This window comes from Callithrix jacchus, chromosome 12 (genome assembly GCF_049354715.1).
Source record: "Callithrix jacchus isolate 240 chromosome 12, calJac240_pri, whole genome shotgun sequence".
NCBI lineage: Eukaryota > Metazoa > Chordata > Mammalia > Primates > Cebidae > Callithrix > Callithrix jacchus.
The window spans coordinates 78,081,067-78,097,571 of record NC_133513.1 but is presented as its reverse complement, the minus strand read 5'-3'; the positions used below and the strand labels follow the sequence as shown (position 1 = coordinate 78,097,571).

Genomic DNA, 16,505 nt, shown 5'->3' with positions numbered 1-16,505 from the left:
ACATGACCAGGAAGAATAAACCTTGGAGGTGCTTTTTGGACAGCACTTACAATTTTTCTGCCTAGAGAATTTTTCTCTTTTAGGTCATGTCACGAGACCATTTTATTGTAAGAAACCACACTGCCTTGGGTAAACTCCAGAAAGAGGATATGCTTTAAACTGAGGTCTATGTTTGTCATGAGTTGCTATATAGTCTTAATAATACATTGACTTTTATGCATTTTCTTCATTATTCCTTTATTCTATATTGTAGGATTCTTAAGGACAGAGATTATATTTTCTGTTTAGAAGAAATTATTCTTTAACATATAAATTCTTTACTGCGTAAATAGGATTTAGACATTAAATGGGATTTATGCACTACATCCTATTTATACATTAAGTGACATTTACTTCAGTATGTGAAAAGGCCATCGGTATAGGTATTCCAAAATTATTAATACAGTTTTCTTAAAACTTTATTCTATCATGACTACAAACTGTGTCCTCTTCTTGAGTTTAAGCTCTCTAACTAACTTTAGAGATTTTATTTAATATGGTAACAGAAAAGGGGAAAAGAAAGTTAGTGAACGTTTAAAAAAAAATCCTGAGAACTACCTCCAGACACTGAATGATGCGGCCCTGTTTCTCCTCTGTCTTCTATGGTCTCTGCCTTCTTTTACTCAATCTCTCAATTCAACCTTGTTTGTGTTACAATAAGCTCTTTCCTACTTCAAGGCTATTGTTTATGTTGTTCATGTGTTACTTAAGGATTTCAAGGCTATTGTTTATGTTAATCATGTGTTACTTAAGGATTGGGACACATACTGAGAAATGCATCTTTAGGCAATTTCATTATGCTAGCATTGTGGAGTCTACTTATATAAATGTAGGTTGTATAGCCTACTATATACCAAGGTTCTGTGGGATAGCCTGTTGCTTCTAGGCTAGAAACCTGTACAGCATGTGACTGTACTGAATACTGCAGGCAGTTGTAACACAATGGTATTTGTGTATCTAAACACAGAAAAGGTATAGCAAAAATATAGCAGGAAATTTAAAAAATGATGCACCCAAATAGGGCATTGACCATGAATGAAGCTTTCAGGACTGGAAGTTGTTCCGGGTGAGTCAGTGAGTGATGAGTGAATGTGAAGGCCTAGGACATTACACTGTAGACTCTGTAAACACTGGATACTTAGGCTACATGAAATTTATAAAAATATTTTTCTTTCTTCAATAGTAAGTTAACTTTAGCTTATTATAATCTTTTTACTTTATAAACTTTTTAATTTGTTTCTAGTAATTCCTAAAACACAATTTGGATAGCTGTACAAAAATATTTTATTCCTTTCATATTTATTCTATAAGCTTTTTTCTATTTCTAATTTATTTTATTTTTTACTTTTTGAACTTTTTGTTAAAAACGAAGACACAAACACAGTAGCGTAGGTCTACACAGGGTCGAGATCATCAATATCACTGTCTTCCACCTGCACATCTTGTCCCCTTGGAAGGTCTTCGGGAAAGTTACACACATGGAGCTATCATCTTCTATAACAGTGCCTTCTTCTGGAATGCCTCCTGAAAGACTAGCCTGAGGCTCTTTTATATTAAGCCTTTTTTTAAAAAAATAAGTAGGACTACTACCCTAAAATAACAATAAAAAGCATAGTATAGTAAATACGTAAACTGATAGCATAGTCATTTATTGTCATTATCAAGTACTATGCAAGGTACATAATCGTATGTCCTATACTTTTATGCAACTGGCAGCACAGTAGGTTTGTTTAGGGCTATGATATTACTAGTTGACAGGAGTCTTTCATGAGACTATTGTTATGTATGCGGTCTGTTTGTTGACCAAAATGTCATTATGTGGGGCATGACTATGCATGCTTCCTAGGGCACATTCTCCTGACTCTTCATCTTGAGAACCCCAACTCCACCTTTGGGTCTTAGTTTCTAATCTCCTTACAAAAGTTGTTTGTCCTAGTTGCTGAACCAGATCTTCCTATTAGTTACTGGATTGCATGCTATTTGATCAATGTTTCCATTAGAGTAGTCCCCACTTATGTGCAGGAAATACATTCTAAAACCTCCAGTGAATAAACCAGAAACAGATGGTAGTCTGGAACCGATTGCCATCAATTGGAACACTTTTCCGTTTGTGTCTTCCATCCACAAAAGTAATATCTTTTCCATCTTAACTAAGCACTTATCATGCACTATGGCCACAACTTTTGCAGTTTGACTGCAACAGCAAAACTAGCACAGATTTGTATTTCCTTCTTCACAATTTCACAGACAGAAGATATGTTTTTATCATAGATCCTCAACATATGGCCTTTTATTCTTTCTTATCAAGTCAAGAACTTTCACCTTTCATGAGGGAAGCACTTTAAGGCTTCTCTTTGGCATATCAGAATTGCCAGCATCACTACTCTTGACTTTGGGACAGTAACGTGACAGTTGATCTGATAACTGAGATGGCTATTAAGTGGCTAATGGGTGGGGAACGTCTATAGCAGGGACACACTGGATAAAGGGAGGATTCAAGTCCAGGGTATGAGGAAGCAGGACAGAATAAGACTTAATTAAGCTACTTAGAATGGTGTGCAATTTAAAATGTACGATTTGTTTCTGGAATTTTCCCTTTAATATTTTTGGACTGAAGTTGATGTAGGTATCTGAAACCTAAAGTAACTGAGTGAAACTGTGGATAATGGTGAGGGGAGCTGTTAGTGGGGTGGGGGAGGGCTACTGCATATGTTTGTGTACTCATTTGATATCTGTCCCCACTAGACTGCAAGGTCAGGTATTCAAAATATATTAGCCTTCGGTAAATATTTGTTAAAATAATTGCTGGTTTGTTATTATTATATTCATGAGACATATACTTCATAATAAATGTGGCTTTTCTAATTTAATAAATAAAAAAGATGAGAATAAATTGTTTGTAAGTCTATTCACCAAGATGCTAATCTTAGCTCCAGGTAGATGGTGTTATGGTATTTTTGATTTTCACCTATTTTTTGTTTGCTCTTTTTGTAGTTAATATGCAGAAATACTTACTTTGCTTTCTTTCTTTGCAGAGGTGGGGTGTTGCCCAGGCTGGTCTCAAATTCCTGGGCTCCAGTGATCCTCCCACTTAAGTTTTTTGGGTAGTTGGGATTACAAGTCCATGCCACCAAACACAGCTCTGTAGAAATATTTCTTGTGTGTAAATATTGTTCTTATTCTTTAAAAATGCTGCTGAAGGACAATGGAGGTTTTATGGATGAACTGAAGTAGAAGGTTCTTAGAAGACTCAGCTGCATGTGCATAGGCATGGGCAGAATTAACAGCTGGCATATTTTGAGGGCAAAGTTATTTGTCACAAGCACAGTGGAGGGTCATCAGCATAGTGCCTAGAAACTGATAGATCAGATAGTTGGAGGACCTCTAAATATAAATGAAAATATTGAAACTTTTCTTGTTTTCTTTAAAAGTTCCTGTGCAAAGAGTCAACATGACTCGATTTACATTTGAGAATGTATGGTAGAGGAGTGAGATATGGACTAGAAGAGGGAGAGAGTCGAGGCGAGGGGATCACTCAGGAGGCTAGATCAATGGTCCAGGGCAGTGATTGTGATGGCCCACAGTAGATCCATACCTGTGGGAGTGTGAAGGAAGGATGGATATGAGTCATAGACAGAGATGGAACCAATATGACCAAATATACACAAGAGAGATGGGGAAGAGTAAATAGTGAGTCCAATCTTCTGAGCCTAGGTGAATGCAATATTGCTTATACCATTTATCATAATAGGGAACCCAAGGAAAACAGTGGTTTTGAGGTTAGGAGAAAATAAGTTATGTTTGAATCAGAGGTCACAATGCGACTTCCAGATAGGATTGTATAGAGGAGAGAGGTAAATGTTAGAAATGAAGACTTGCAAGTCATTCATATAAAACTGATAGTTGACATCATAGTGTTATGTGAGTTTTCCTCAGTGAGAGAAAGTAGGGCTAGGAAAAAGAAAGCCCAAAACAGAATTTTGGAAAAATACCTATCATCAGTGGACTAGGCACAAAATGTCAAGAAAGCAAATTGAGAGGGTGATGTCAGAAAAGAATTGGGAGATTAATTTATTATATAGAAACTTAGGGAAGGGGGTTACTTTTTTATATACTTTACAAAGTATATAAAAAAGGGTCACAGGCTTCCCAGATGTCAGAGGGTCCTAAAGTGATAATGACCATGATCATGATGATTGTGGCTAACATTTATTGGTTGATCACTCTGCGCAACCATGATTAGAAGGTATGTAATTATTTGCATGTGTAAGTTACTTGTTTACTTAAATAATGGGTTTTATTACATTGTTGGGGTATAAATCATGTTGGAATAGTTTCAGGACTTAGTGGAAAGTGGAATTAGTGATTGACCTGATACAACTTTTTCTTAAAGCACACTAATCTGCTACAGGATCCAATTTTCAAATAGCACGGTCAGATTTACCACCAATTCTGCAATTCTTGTTTATAATTAATTCAATACTATGATTTTATTTCATGTAGCTCTTTGATGCTTGTCATGTCCTACCAATTTTGATTATCCTATCCCTTGTAGTAAGATTGCCTTTGATTTTGAGATGAAAAGAATTTGCTTTGTACTATGTGAACTTAACTGGGGACATTAAACTGCTGCACATGACAGAGAGTGAAGAGCTGTGACTCCTGGATTGCTGTAAGCTCATAAGCAATTGGAGTAGTGTCAGTTTCCATGAAGGCTGGCACTGGGAGTGTGCTGGGATTCTGTTGACAGCAATCAGGTTGCTCCAGAGCTGAAAAGCGAGAGCCCCTACTCTGACAGTTACTTTGCATCAACTGTGTTCTGCTTTGGCCTCATACACTCTGTTTGTTCGCCTGAGATATCAATGAACCATAGAGTTCTCTCATAGCCATGAGACACAAGAGAATTGCTTTAGAACAAGAAGAGTCCATGTGAATTCTCCATATGGATTATTCAGATACTGACAGTGATGCGACTTGGGGATACAGCGACGATGAAGATTCCAGTGATGAAGTTCAAGGAATATCAGAGTCAGTGCACAGAAACCTATATTTGCAAATATTTGGGGATATTTTTCATGCTCCATAATTTCATTTTAAGGAATTTCTAACTCATCTGAACATGCTTAAAAAGAGACCACTACTAAACTGCATAGCTTTGATTGTAATTATTAATCAATAGCAAGTTCGTGAAAATACTTGTTAATCTGCCAAACAGTAGCCACTTTTGCAGTAGTGCTTTTTAAAATGTTTATTAACTGTCACATAGAAATAAACTAATACAGAGGCACAGAACTAGATAAACCTGAGATTTTATTTATAAAGACAATTTGCATGTTGGATATGGACTATTATGTAGATAGATATTTATTTATTTATTGTAAAAAAGCAAGCATAGTGTGTTGAATGTTCAGAGGTAATGTGTGTTTGATAAAATATTTTAATTAAATAAATCAAGCATTATAATTCTAGTTATAAAATTCTCTTGAGTTCAATATTTTATTAAAATGTCATGTGTTATTGTATTAGAAATTATTAAATACCCTTATCTGTAATAAAGTAAAAATGAAAGTTAAGTTTTTTAAAAAATAACACTTTTCTCCTTTCTTCCCTTTTCCTACTTCTTAACCACTATCATATGCAATGCCTTCTAACTTGGTAGATGTTCTGTGTGAAACCAGTATCATAACATCTATGTATGGATAAAAATACATTTAATAACAAAACAGAGTTAATAAGACCTTTGTGTTATATAAATATGTAATATTACATCTTTAAATCCAAATGATATTTGCTTTTACCATGGTCCTTGGACCCATAAAAGATAAAAACATACATAGTAAATCACAGTGTTGTCAGCTTCTGTCATTAACATTCTCTCTGCAGAAGTTAGAAATTTCCACTATCTCTCTGAAAATGAGAGATTATATATGTTATATATTAATATCAAAGATTTTATTTCTATCTCTAGCAGAATTAATACATGTTATATATTAGTATCAAGTATTTTGTCCCTATCTCTAGCAGAAACAGAATTTATAGATACCCTCTTGGAGAGGTAAAAGCACCTTTATAATAGAAACAAAATGACACCATAATGGCAACATGAGTTTTTCATTGAATGATCTTGGCATTGAATAATTCCGCATTGTTAGGCAATATTATTACAAAGCAATATAGCAGGCTAGGACATATGTATTGAAGGGAATTCTAACAATTTTAAAATCAAAATGATCCTTTCATATTAGTTTTACAATTGGGAAGCCATAACTCTTAGTACTGGTTCTGTGAACAAGTAAATGTAATTTTCATAATGATAGAGAGACATGAATACTTACTGCTGAAAGGTTATTTTGCATTTTAATGAATGTAGAATTAGAACCTGATAGCTGAGTACATAAGCAATGTACTGTTGTGGAAAGAACATGACTTTAGGGACAGCCAGATCTGTGTTCAAATTCCAGAGCTGCAACTCACTAGCTATATCTGACTTTGGGTGCATTCCCTAACCTCTATTCTCAGGTATAAATCTGGTATAAAATCACCACTCTTTGTTACGTGCAACAAATAAGATTTGTATGAAATGTTTAGTATTGTTCCTGACATGTACTATGTGCTTAATAAATGGCAAATATTATAATTTATTGTTTAGCATGTTGTTTTTTTCCCTCCAATGTGATGCTTCTTTTCAGTTTTAATATATGTCACTTTACTAGGTACTATGCCTGGCTCTAGGCCATACTTATTTTCCTTTTTAAAGTAAAATTTTATATTTCTGTAAACTATGTCACTCTTTTGATCTTTATATTTACCCCCATCTACATTAAAAAAAATACTAATGTGTCTTCTTTATGTGGCATGGAAATTGCATTCAACTTTAAAGTATATCCAATTTAGGCCAGATAATATGATGAAATTCTGAAATATTGTAAATTTGTGAGGAATACATTTTTAAAAATTCTTATGCACAGAAAATATCTTCAAAATGAAGTACTATTTTTTATTTATTATATTTTTAAAGAATGTGGGCAATTTCTTAATAGTCAAATGGAAATATATTTCAAGGAAAGCTAAATTTAATATGATATTTTCTATGCTGCGATGGTGATTTGTTTATTATTGTTGTTAGTTTATTTGTTTGTGGCTGGCAGCAATTGGTAGTAACTTATGCTGCCATGAACAACTTAGAAATAAGTCATTCACACAAGTTGTGAAGAACCAAATGGGCACTACAGAAGTTTTCTGCCTGTTGTGTTCACTTTACCAAAAATTCCCACTAAGAAAGTAATAATGAAGTGAAAATATATTGTTTATATCTATGGAGCAGAAAGAAAATTTCCCACTGTGTTTCTGGGTAGAAGTGTTTTATAAAACACAAGACAGACCCTCCACACAGGCAGGCATGAAGGTGTTGGGGATGAGAAGAATTAGAAATAATAAACAGCAGACCATAGTTCCACTGGGCCGGGCACTATGATAAACTTAACTTTGATTATCTCATTTAATACCACATGGTGAGTGGGTACTCTTATTCCCATTTTACAGATGAGGAAATTGAGGCTTTCACACAGCTTGTGAATGGAGGTGGGTTTAACATCAGAATAGTGCAACCCAAAAGCCTGAGCTCTGCCTTCTTACCCCAGGGCTCAGGAGTATGATGTCTGTGTCATAAACTGCTTTAAACACTAAGCATCTTCTATGTGTGAGGCATTTGGGATGAAGTGGGGGACCAAAGCCAGCAGTGGTCCCTGTCCTCATAGAGTTTAGTGGGAGGAAGACTGAGTTATTGACCAAATGACTACATAAATACATGTATTAATATAAATTACAAATGGTGATACATGCTTGGGTGAAGAGATATGTAGGACTATGAGAAAAGATGCATTGGAAACCCAACCCAGTCAATTCAGGATGGCATCCCTGAGGAAGGGGTATGTAGGCTGGGATTGAACAGATAAGAAGGGGTGAACTAAGCAAACATTAGAGAGGAATTTCCTAGGTCTGGGGAAAGCATGTTAAGAACTCATGGCATGAGGGTGATGATGTGTATTAAAAGGAGGCCAGTGGCTAGGAGCGGTGGTTCATGCCTGTAATCCCACCACTTTGGGAGGCCAAGGCCGGTGGATCGCCTGAAGTCAGGAGTTTTAGACCACCCTGGCCAACATGGTGAAACCCTATCTCTACTATCTATACAAAAATTAGCCAGGCATGGTCATGGCCGCCTTTAATCCCCCTAATTTGAATCTGGGAGACAGAGGTTGCAGTGAGTCAAGTGCCACCTCACCTCACTCCAACCTGGGCAACAAGAGTAAAACTTTGTCTCAAAAAACAAAAAGAAAAGCCCAGCTTGAATGGAAGGCAGGGAATGTGAGGGAGACACGGGGAGGATTGTACTGGGAGTTAATGAGACTATAACGAACCTTTAGAGTTAGGATAACATAGTATGGTGGGTGGATTATGTACAATAAGTGATAGCTTTTTACAGAGAATAGAGTAACCAGTGAGAAACAAATGAAAAGGAATGGTACTCATAAGAAAAACATAATATGAAACACATAAGAATACAGTTTTTAAAGTATCAGGACCCAAGTGAAAGAAATTATGAAATTGTATTTAAAGATATGAAATTATATCTGAACAAGTAGAAAGTTGTGCCATGTTCTTACATGGGAAAATTAATATAATAAGAAATAACATGTTTCAATATAAATGAATAAGTGTTAATGTAATACAATGCTACTAGAATCCCAAGGTGGATGTTTCAGAAGTGAAAGATAATTTTAAAGTCTATATGAAAAATGAATGCTTATGAATATTATCAATGAATTTTCTAAAAATAAATGCCTAAGAATATCATCATGCCATTTCTGAAAAAAATAATTTTCGTAAGGGAGAACTTGCTTTGCCAAATATTAAATACTGATAGTTAATATAAAGCAATGGTAATGTGAACAGCATGGTATAGCAACAGTGAAAGACAAAGAGATCAGTGGAAAATAGATTTCAGAAATGTATGTCAGAATGTAGTGTGTTTCAAAAGTATAAAAATTTACTGAGAACATCTTTATTCTTAAAATCTTAAGAGCCTGTAATTAAGAGATGTGATGATTTTTGGTTTATAGACTGTATTATTAATTCTGTATTATTTCATATGTACCTATCTCTTTAATGTATTCCAAACACATTCATCATTAATTATATTAACTTAGAAATGTTATTATTTTTGGAAAAAGTAAATTTTCAAGTATAACTTATTTTATAATTTTTAAATTATTTTTTTTTAAATTTCATGGGTACATAGTAGGTGTACATGTTTATGGGGTACATGAGATGTTTTGATACAGGCATGCAATATAAAATAAGCACACTATGAAGAATAGAGTATCCATCCCTCAAGTTTTTATCCTTTGAGTTACAAATAATCCAATTATATTATTTGTTATTCAAAAATACACAATTTTGCTATTACTGACTATCATCATCATATTGTACTATCCAATAGTAGATCTTATTTATTCTTTCTATTTTTTTGGTACCCACTAACCATGTTACCATGACAGTGATACTATTAAATTTTTAGTAGCTGAAAATTAATTGTGAATGTTAATTTATCAAATCCACCTTTGACTATTGGATCAAACTTAAGATACCAGGATAGATTTTTAAATGTTTAAAAGGTTGATAGAATCTAATCCAGGAATAAATTAAATGCGTATAAAGAGACAATCTTTGCATGTTTCTATCAGTGTGACTTAAGATTTGTCAAATACTCTTTTTTTTTTTTTAAATTTTTTATTGGATTATAGGTTTTGGGGTACATGAGCAGAGCATGCAAGACAGTTGCGTAGGTACACACATGGCAGTGTGCTTTGCTTTTCTTCTCCCCTTCACCCACATTTGGCATTTCTCCCCAGGATATCCCTCCCCACCTCCCCCTCCCACTGGCCCTCCCCTTTTTCCCCCAATAGACCCCAGTGTTTAGTACTCCCCTTTCTGTGTCCATGTGTTCTCATTTTTCATCACCCACCTATGAGTGAGAATATGGGGTGTTTCATTTTCTGTTCTTGTGTCAGTTTGCTGAGGATGATGTTCTCCAGATTCATCCATGTCCCTACAAACGACACAAACTCATCATTTCTGATTGCTGCATAATATTCCATGGTGTATATGTGCCACATTTTTCCAATCCAGTCTATTATCAATGGGCATTTTGGTTGATTCCAGGTCTTTGCTATTGTAAACAGTGCTGCAATGAACATTCGTGTACATGTGTCCTTATAGTAGAACGATTTATAGTCTTTTGGATATATACCCAGTAATGGGATTGCTGGGTCAAATGGAATTTCTATTTCTAAGGCCTTGAGGAATCGCCACACTGTCTTCCACAATGGTTGAACTAATTTACACTCCCACCAACAGTGTAAAAGTGTTCCTTTTTCTCCACATCCTCTCCAGCATCTGTTGTCTCCAGATTTTTTAATGATCGCCATTCTAACTGGCGTGAGATGGTATCTCAATGTGGTTTTGATTTGCATCTCTCTGATGATCAGTGACGATGAGCATTTTTTCATATGATTGTTGGCCTCATATATGTCTTCTTTCATAAAGTATCTGTTCATATCCTTTGCCCACTTTTGAATGGGCTTGTTTGTTTTTTTCCTGTAAATCTGTTTGAGTTCTTTGTAAATTCTGGATATCAGCCCTTTGTCAGATGGGTAGACTGCAAAAATTTTTTCCCATTCTGTTGGTTGCCTATCCACTCTACTGACTGTTTCTTTTGCCGTGCAGAAGCTGTGGAGTTTCATTAGGTCCCATTTGTCTATTTTGGCTTTTGTTGCCAATGCTTTTGGTGTTTTGTTCATGAAGTCCTTGCCTACTCCTATGTCCTGGATAGTTTTGCCTAGATTTTCTTCTAGGGTTTTTATGGTGCCAGGTCTTATGTTTAAGTCTTTAATCCATCTGGAGTTAATTTTAGTGTAAGGTGTCAGGAAGGGGTCCAGTTTCTGCTTTCTGCACATGGCTAGCCAGTTTTCCCAACACCATTTGTTAAACATGGAATCCTTTCCCCATTGCTTGTTTTTGTCAGGTTTATCAAAGATTGTATAGTTGTATGTATGTTGTGTTGCCTCCGATGCCTCTGTTTTGTTCCATTGGTCTATATCTCTGTTTTGGTACCAGTACCATGCTGTTTTGATTACTGTAGCCTTGTAGTATAGTTTGAAATCCGGTAGTGTGATGCCCCCCGCTGTGTTCTTTTTGCTTAGAATTGACTTGGCTATGCGGGCTCTCTTTTGGTTCCATATGAAGTTCAAGGTGGTTTTTTCCAGTTCTGTGAAGAAAGTCAATGGTAGCTTGATGGGGATAGCGTTGATTCTGTAAATTACTTTGGGCAGTATAGCAATTTTCACGATATTAATTCTTCCTAACCATGAACATGGAATGTTTCTCCATCTGTTTGTGTCCTCTCTTATTTCATTGAGCAGTGGTTTGTAGTTCTTCTTGAAGAGGTCCCTTACGTTCCTTGTGAGTTGTATTCCAAGGTATTTTATTCTTTTTGTAGCAATTGTGAATGGCAGTTCGCTCTTGATTTGGCTTTCTTTAAGTCTGTTATTGGTGTAGACGAATGCTTGTGATTTTTGCACATTGATTTTATATCCTGAGACTTTGCTGAAGTTGCTTATCAGTTTCAGGAGTTTTTGGGCTGAGGCGATGGGGTCTTCTAGGTATACTATCATGTCGTCTGCAAATAGAGACAATTTGGCTTCCACCTTTCCTATTTGAATACCCTTTATTTCTTTTTCTTGCCTGATTGCTGTGGCTAGAACTTCCAGTACTATATTGAATAGGAGTGGTGAAAGAGGGCATCCTTGTCTAGTGCCAGATTTCAAAGGGAATGCTTCCAGTTTTTGCTCATTCAGTATGATATTGGCTGTTGGTTTGTCATAAATAGCTTTTATTACTTTGAGATACGTTCCATCGATACTGAGTTTATTGAGGGTTTTTAGCATAAAGAGCTGTTGAATTTTGTCAAATGCCTTCTCTGCGTCAATTGAGATAATCATGTGGTTTTTGTTTTTGGTTCTGTTTATGTGGTGAATTACGTTGATAGACTTGCGTATGTTGAACCAGCCTTGCATCCCCGGGATGAATCCTACTTGATCATGATGAATAAGTTTTTTGATTTGCTGTTGCAATCGGCTTACCAATATTTTATTGAAGATTTTTGCATCTATGTTCATCATGGATATTGGTCTGAAGTTTTCTTTTCTTGTTGGGTCTCTGCCGGGTTTTGGTATCAGAATGATGTTGGTCTCATAAAATGATTTGGGAAGGATTCCCTCTTTTTGGATTGTTTGAAATAGTTTTAGAAGAAACGGTACCAGCTCTTCCTTGTGTGTCTGGTAGAATTCAGCTGTGAACCCGTCTGGTCTGGGCTTTTTTTGTGTGGTAGGCTCTTAATTGCTGCCTCGACTTCAGACCTTGTTATTGGTCTATTCATAGTTTCAGCTTCCTCCTGGTTTAGGCTTGGGAGGACACAGGAATCCAGGAATTTATCCATTTCTTCCAGGTTTACTAGTTTATGCGCATAGAGTTGTTTCTAATATTCTCTGATGATGGTTTGAATTTCTGTGGAATATGTGGTGATTTCCCCTTTATCATTTTTTATTGCATCTATTTGGTTGTTCTCTCTTTTATTTTTAATCAATCTGGCTAGTGGTCTGTCTATTTTGTTGATCTTTTCAAAAAACCGGCTCTTGGATTTATTGATTTTTTGAAGGGTTTTTTGTGTCTCAATCTCCTTCAGCTCAGTTCTGATCTTAGTTATTTCTTGTCTTCTGCTGGGTTTTGAGTTTTTTTGATCTTGCTCCTCTAGCTCTTTCAATTTTGACGATAGGGTGTCAATTTTGGATCTCTCCACTCTCCTCATATGGGCACTTATTGCTATATATTTTCCTCTAGAGACTGCTTTAAATGTGTCACAGAGGTTCTGGCACGTTGTGTCTTCGTTCTCATTGGTTTCGAAGAACTTCTTTATTTCTGCCTTCATTTCGTTGTTTACCCAGTCAACATTCAAGAGCCAGTTGTTCAGTTTCCATGAAGCTGTGCGGTTCTGGGTCGGTTTCTGAATTCTGAGTTCTAACTTGATTGCACTATGGTCTGAGAGGCTGTTTGTTATGATTTCAGTTGTTTTGCATTTGTTGAGCAGTGCTTTACTTCCAATTATGTGGTCAATTTTAGAGTAGGTGTGATGTGGTGCTGAGAAGAATGTGTATTCTGTGGATTTGGGGTGGAAAGTTCTGTAAATGTCTATCAGGTTTGCTTGCTCCAGGTCTGAGTTCAAGCCCTGGAAATCCTTGTTGATTTTTTGTCTGGTAGATCTGTCTAGTATTGACAGTGGAGTGTTAAAGTCTCCCACTATTATTGTGTGGGAGTCTAAGTCCTTTTGTAAGTCATTAAGAACTTGCCTTATGTATCTGGGTGCTCCTGCATTGGGTCCATATATGTTTAGGATCGTTAGCTCTTCTTGTTGCATCAATCCTTTTACCATTATGTAATGGCCTTCTTTGTCTCTTTTGATCTTTGTTGCTTTAAAGTCTATTTTATCGGAAATGAGAATTGCAACTCCTGCTTTTTTTTTGCTTTCCATTTGCTTGGTAAATCTTCCTCCATCCCTTTATTTTGAACCTTTGTGTATCCTTGCATGTGAGATGGGTTTCCTGGATACAGCACACTGATGGGTTTTGGCTTTTTATCCAATTTGCCAGTCTGTGTCTTTCGATTGGTGCATTTAGTCCATTTACATTTAGGGTTAATATTCTTATGTGTGAATTTGATACTGCCATTTTGATGCTACGTGGCTGTTTTGCCTGTTAGTTGTTGTAGATTCTTCATTATGTTGATGCTCTTTAGCATTCAGTGTGATTTTGGAATGGCTGGTACTGGTTGATCCTTTCTATGTGTAGTGCCTCTTTTAGGAGCCCTTGTAAAGCAGGCCTGGTGGTGACAAAATCTCTGAGTATTTCTAGTTTGCAAAGGATTTTATTTTTCCTTCACTTCTGAAGCTCAGTTTGGCTCGATATGAAATTCTGGGTTGCAAGTTCTTTTCTTTAAGAATGTTGAATATTGGCCCCCACTCTCTTCTGGCTTATAGTGTTTCTGCCGAGAGATCTGCTGTGAGTCTGATGGGCTTTCCCTTTGTGGGTGACCCGACCTTTCTCTCTGGCTGCCTTTAGCTGTGGCACAGTGAGGGATGCTACCAGTTTCTTTTTCTGCTATCTTTGTCCCAGGATGGTGTCTGCCTAATGTCAGTCTTTTGGATATAGAGGGGTCAGGGAGCTGCTTGAGGAGACAGTTTGTACTTTATAGGGGCTTAATTGCTGAGCTGTGAGCTCTGTTGTTCATTCAGGGCTGTTAGGCTGCTATGTTTGATTCTGCTGCAACAGAGCTCATTAAAAAAACCCTTTTTTTTCTCAAATGCTCTGTGTTGAGGGGTTTGGGCTTTATTTTTGGATGTCCGTTGAGGTCCTGCCCAGCTAGGATGCAGACTAGCCACTGTTTGCCTGCCGAGGCTCTGCCCTGCTGTTGTGAGGCTCGCCCTGGCTCCGCTGTTCTGCTGTTCTCTGCCACGCCCTGCGGCGGAGTCTCTCTGTTGTAGCGGGTTGCCTCGGCAACGACAGGCTGCATCAGCAGTGGGCGTGTATCTCAGTAGGGACGGGTTGCCTCGGCAACGGCTGGCTGCATCAGCAATGGGCGTGTATCTCAGTTGGGGCGGGTTGCCTCGGTAATGGTGGCCGCCCCTCCCCCTCAGAGCGTCTCGGGCTGTCTGCACGGGGCTTGTTTGAAATCGCGGTTTTGTTCGTCCCACTGGGCCAACCCTAACGCTCTGTTCCTGCAGTCCCCTGGGCTGGCCCACTGTCCAAGTCTAGCTCAGTCTCAAGTCCAGCCCTCTCACGTCTCCGGTTGCTGGTTCAACGGGGCACCCGGACAAGCGCGCCCTGTGGGGAGCGCTGGGTAGGGCCGGCCACCACCACCCGGGCTGCTGGCTTCGCCAGGTGGAATATCTGCCTGGCGTCCTGCGTCTCCTCTTCACGTGGGAATTTCCCCGTTCCATGGGCAACAAAGATCAGTCTGGAAATGCAGCTCAGACTCACCTCTCCGCAGACACAACGAGAACTCCAATCCTGGGTTGTTCTCACAGCGCCATCTTGACTCTTGTCAAATACTCTTAAAGAACCATAACCTCTGGTATAGTTGAATGACTATGTGACATAAGTTGCCAAAATGTTAGTCACATAAAAACGGCATTTAAGGAAATAATTTAAACAGATCAATTGTTCTCAAGGATATAATGATAAATTCATATACAAATGGATTGAATACTCAATTTCTAGAAGTATAAATTCAAATTCTTTAAAATATTTTATGTATGTATGTTTATTACTATCTTGATCATTATCCAACTTTTTATTAATTCCCCCAAAGGGAATGATATCAATTATATCCTACTTGCATGAGTAAAATTTCAAATTTGAATATTGTAACTATTATAATTATAAGATTTGTATGATTAATAACAAGGGTAAGATGATTTCTCAGAAAAAAATTTGAAACATAAACAAAGCTTAAACGTGGAGGTGGATAAATCAGAAGAGTTTATATAATGTAAATTGTTTCCTGAATTAATCACAGTGGACACTGTGCTTTGTTATTAAAGGTTATTTTATTTGAATGTCTCTATTTTTTATACAGGGAAGATGTGAGAACAGCAAACGTAATTGCTGCAGAAGCTGTAACCTGCCTTGTGATTGACAGAGAGTAAGTACATTGTTTTATTATGTGAATTATACACTCATATCAGCAACACACATGAGTTCCTGGAATTAGACGCCATTTTATGCAGCTATTAATACTTGCTTTATATTTTTTCATTTTTAAATGAGTTCTATGTTTGATTCTTATTCCCTATTATTCTTAAAGGTGGCTGGCTCTGCCATTCTAGCTTTATGATCTTTACCAAGGTACTTAACCACTGTGTACTTCGCCTCAGCTCATTTGTATACTGGGTTAATAAAATATCACAGGGTATTTTGAGGATTAATGAGAAGATGTGAGTAAAGCATTTGTCCAAGTGTCTTTTACTCAGGAGGTACTCAACCAATGCTAGTCATTTTTGTGAATTTTTAGAATTATTATTCTGTTCTTGTTAAGAAGTAGATTCTTCTTTGAGTATGTTTTAGTTATCCCCTCTATTATCCCATCTCCAGACTTCCATAATGGAAGTCTTTAGGGAAGACACTTTTGGAGAAATAATCAGTTCTAGACATAGGCATATATTTAAGGCCATTAAAACATTTTCTGATAATGTCTATCCCTGTTTCTTCTCCCAATTCTGACTTGCTCTTTTCATTACCTAGATGCTTTAAGGGTTAAACTACAAATGTCAGACTATTGATACTCCAAGAACATGG

At 36.9% G+C, this 16,505-nt stretch overlaps 1 protein-coding gene across 5 annotated transcripts in view; it reads left to right on the top strand.

Annotated features, from left to right (window-relative positions):
- Positions 1-16,505, top strand: part of PRKG1 (protein kinase cGMP-dependent 1) — a 1,319,131-nt gene that overhangs the window by 1,125,999 nt on the left and 176,627 nt on the right. For 4 of the 5 annotated variants that reach the window (XM_002756357.7, XM_017963432.4, XM_035266233.3 and 1 more), the window contains one exon: positions 15,787-15,852. In XM_002756357.7, the coding sequence (XP_002756403.1) occupies positions 15,787-15,852 (66 nt within the window). Of the gene's footprint in view, positions 1-4,871; positions 5,068-15,786; positions 15,853-16,505 lie in introns of those variants that run through there. The other variant, XM_017963433.4, reaches the window with a different exon arrangement.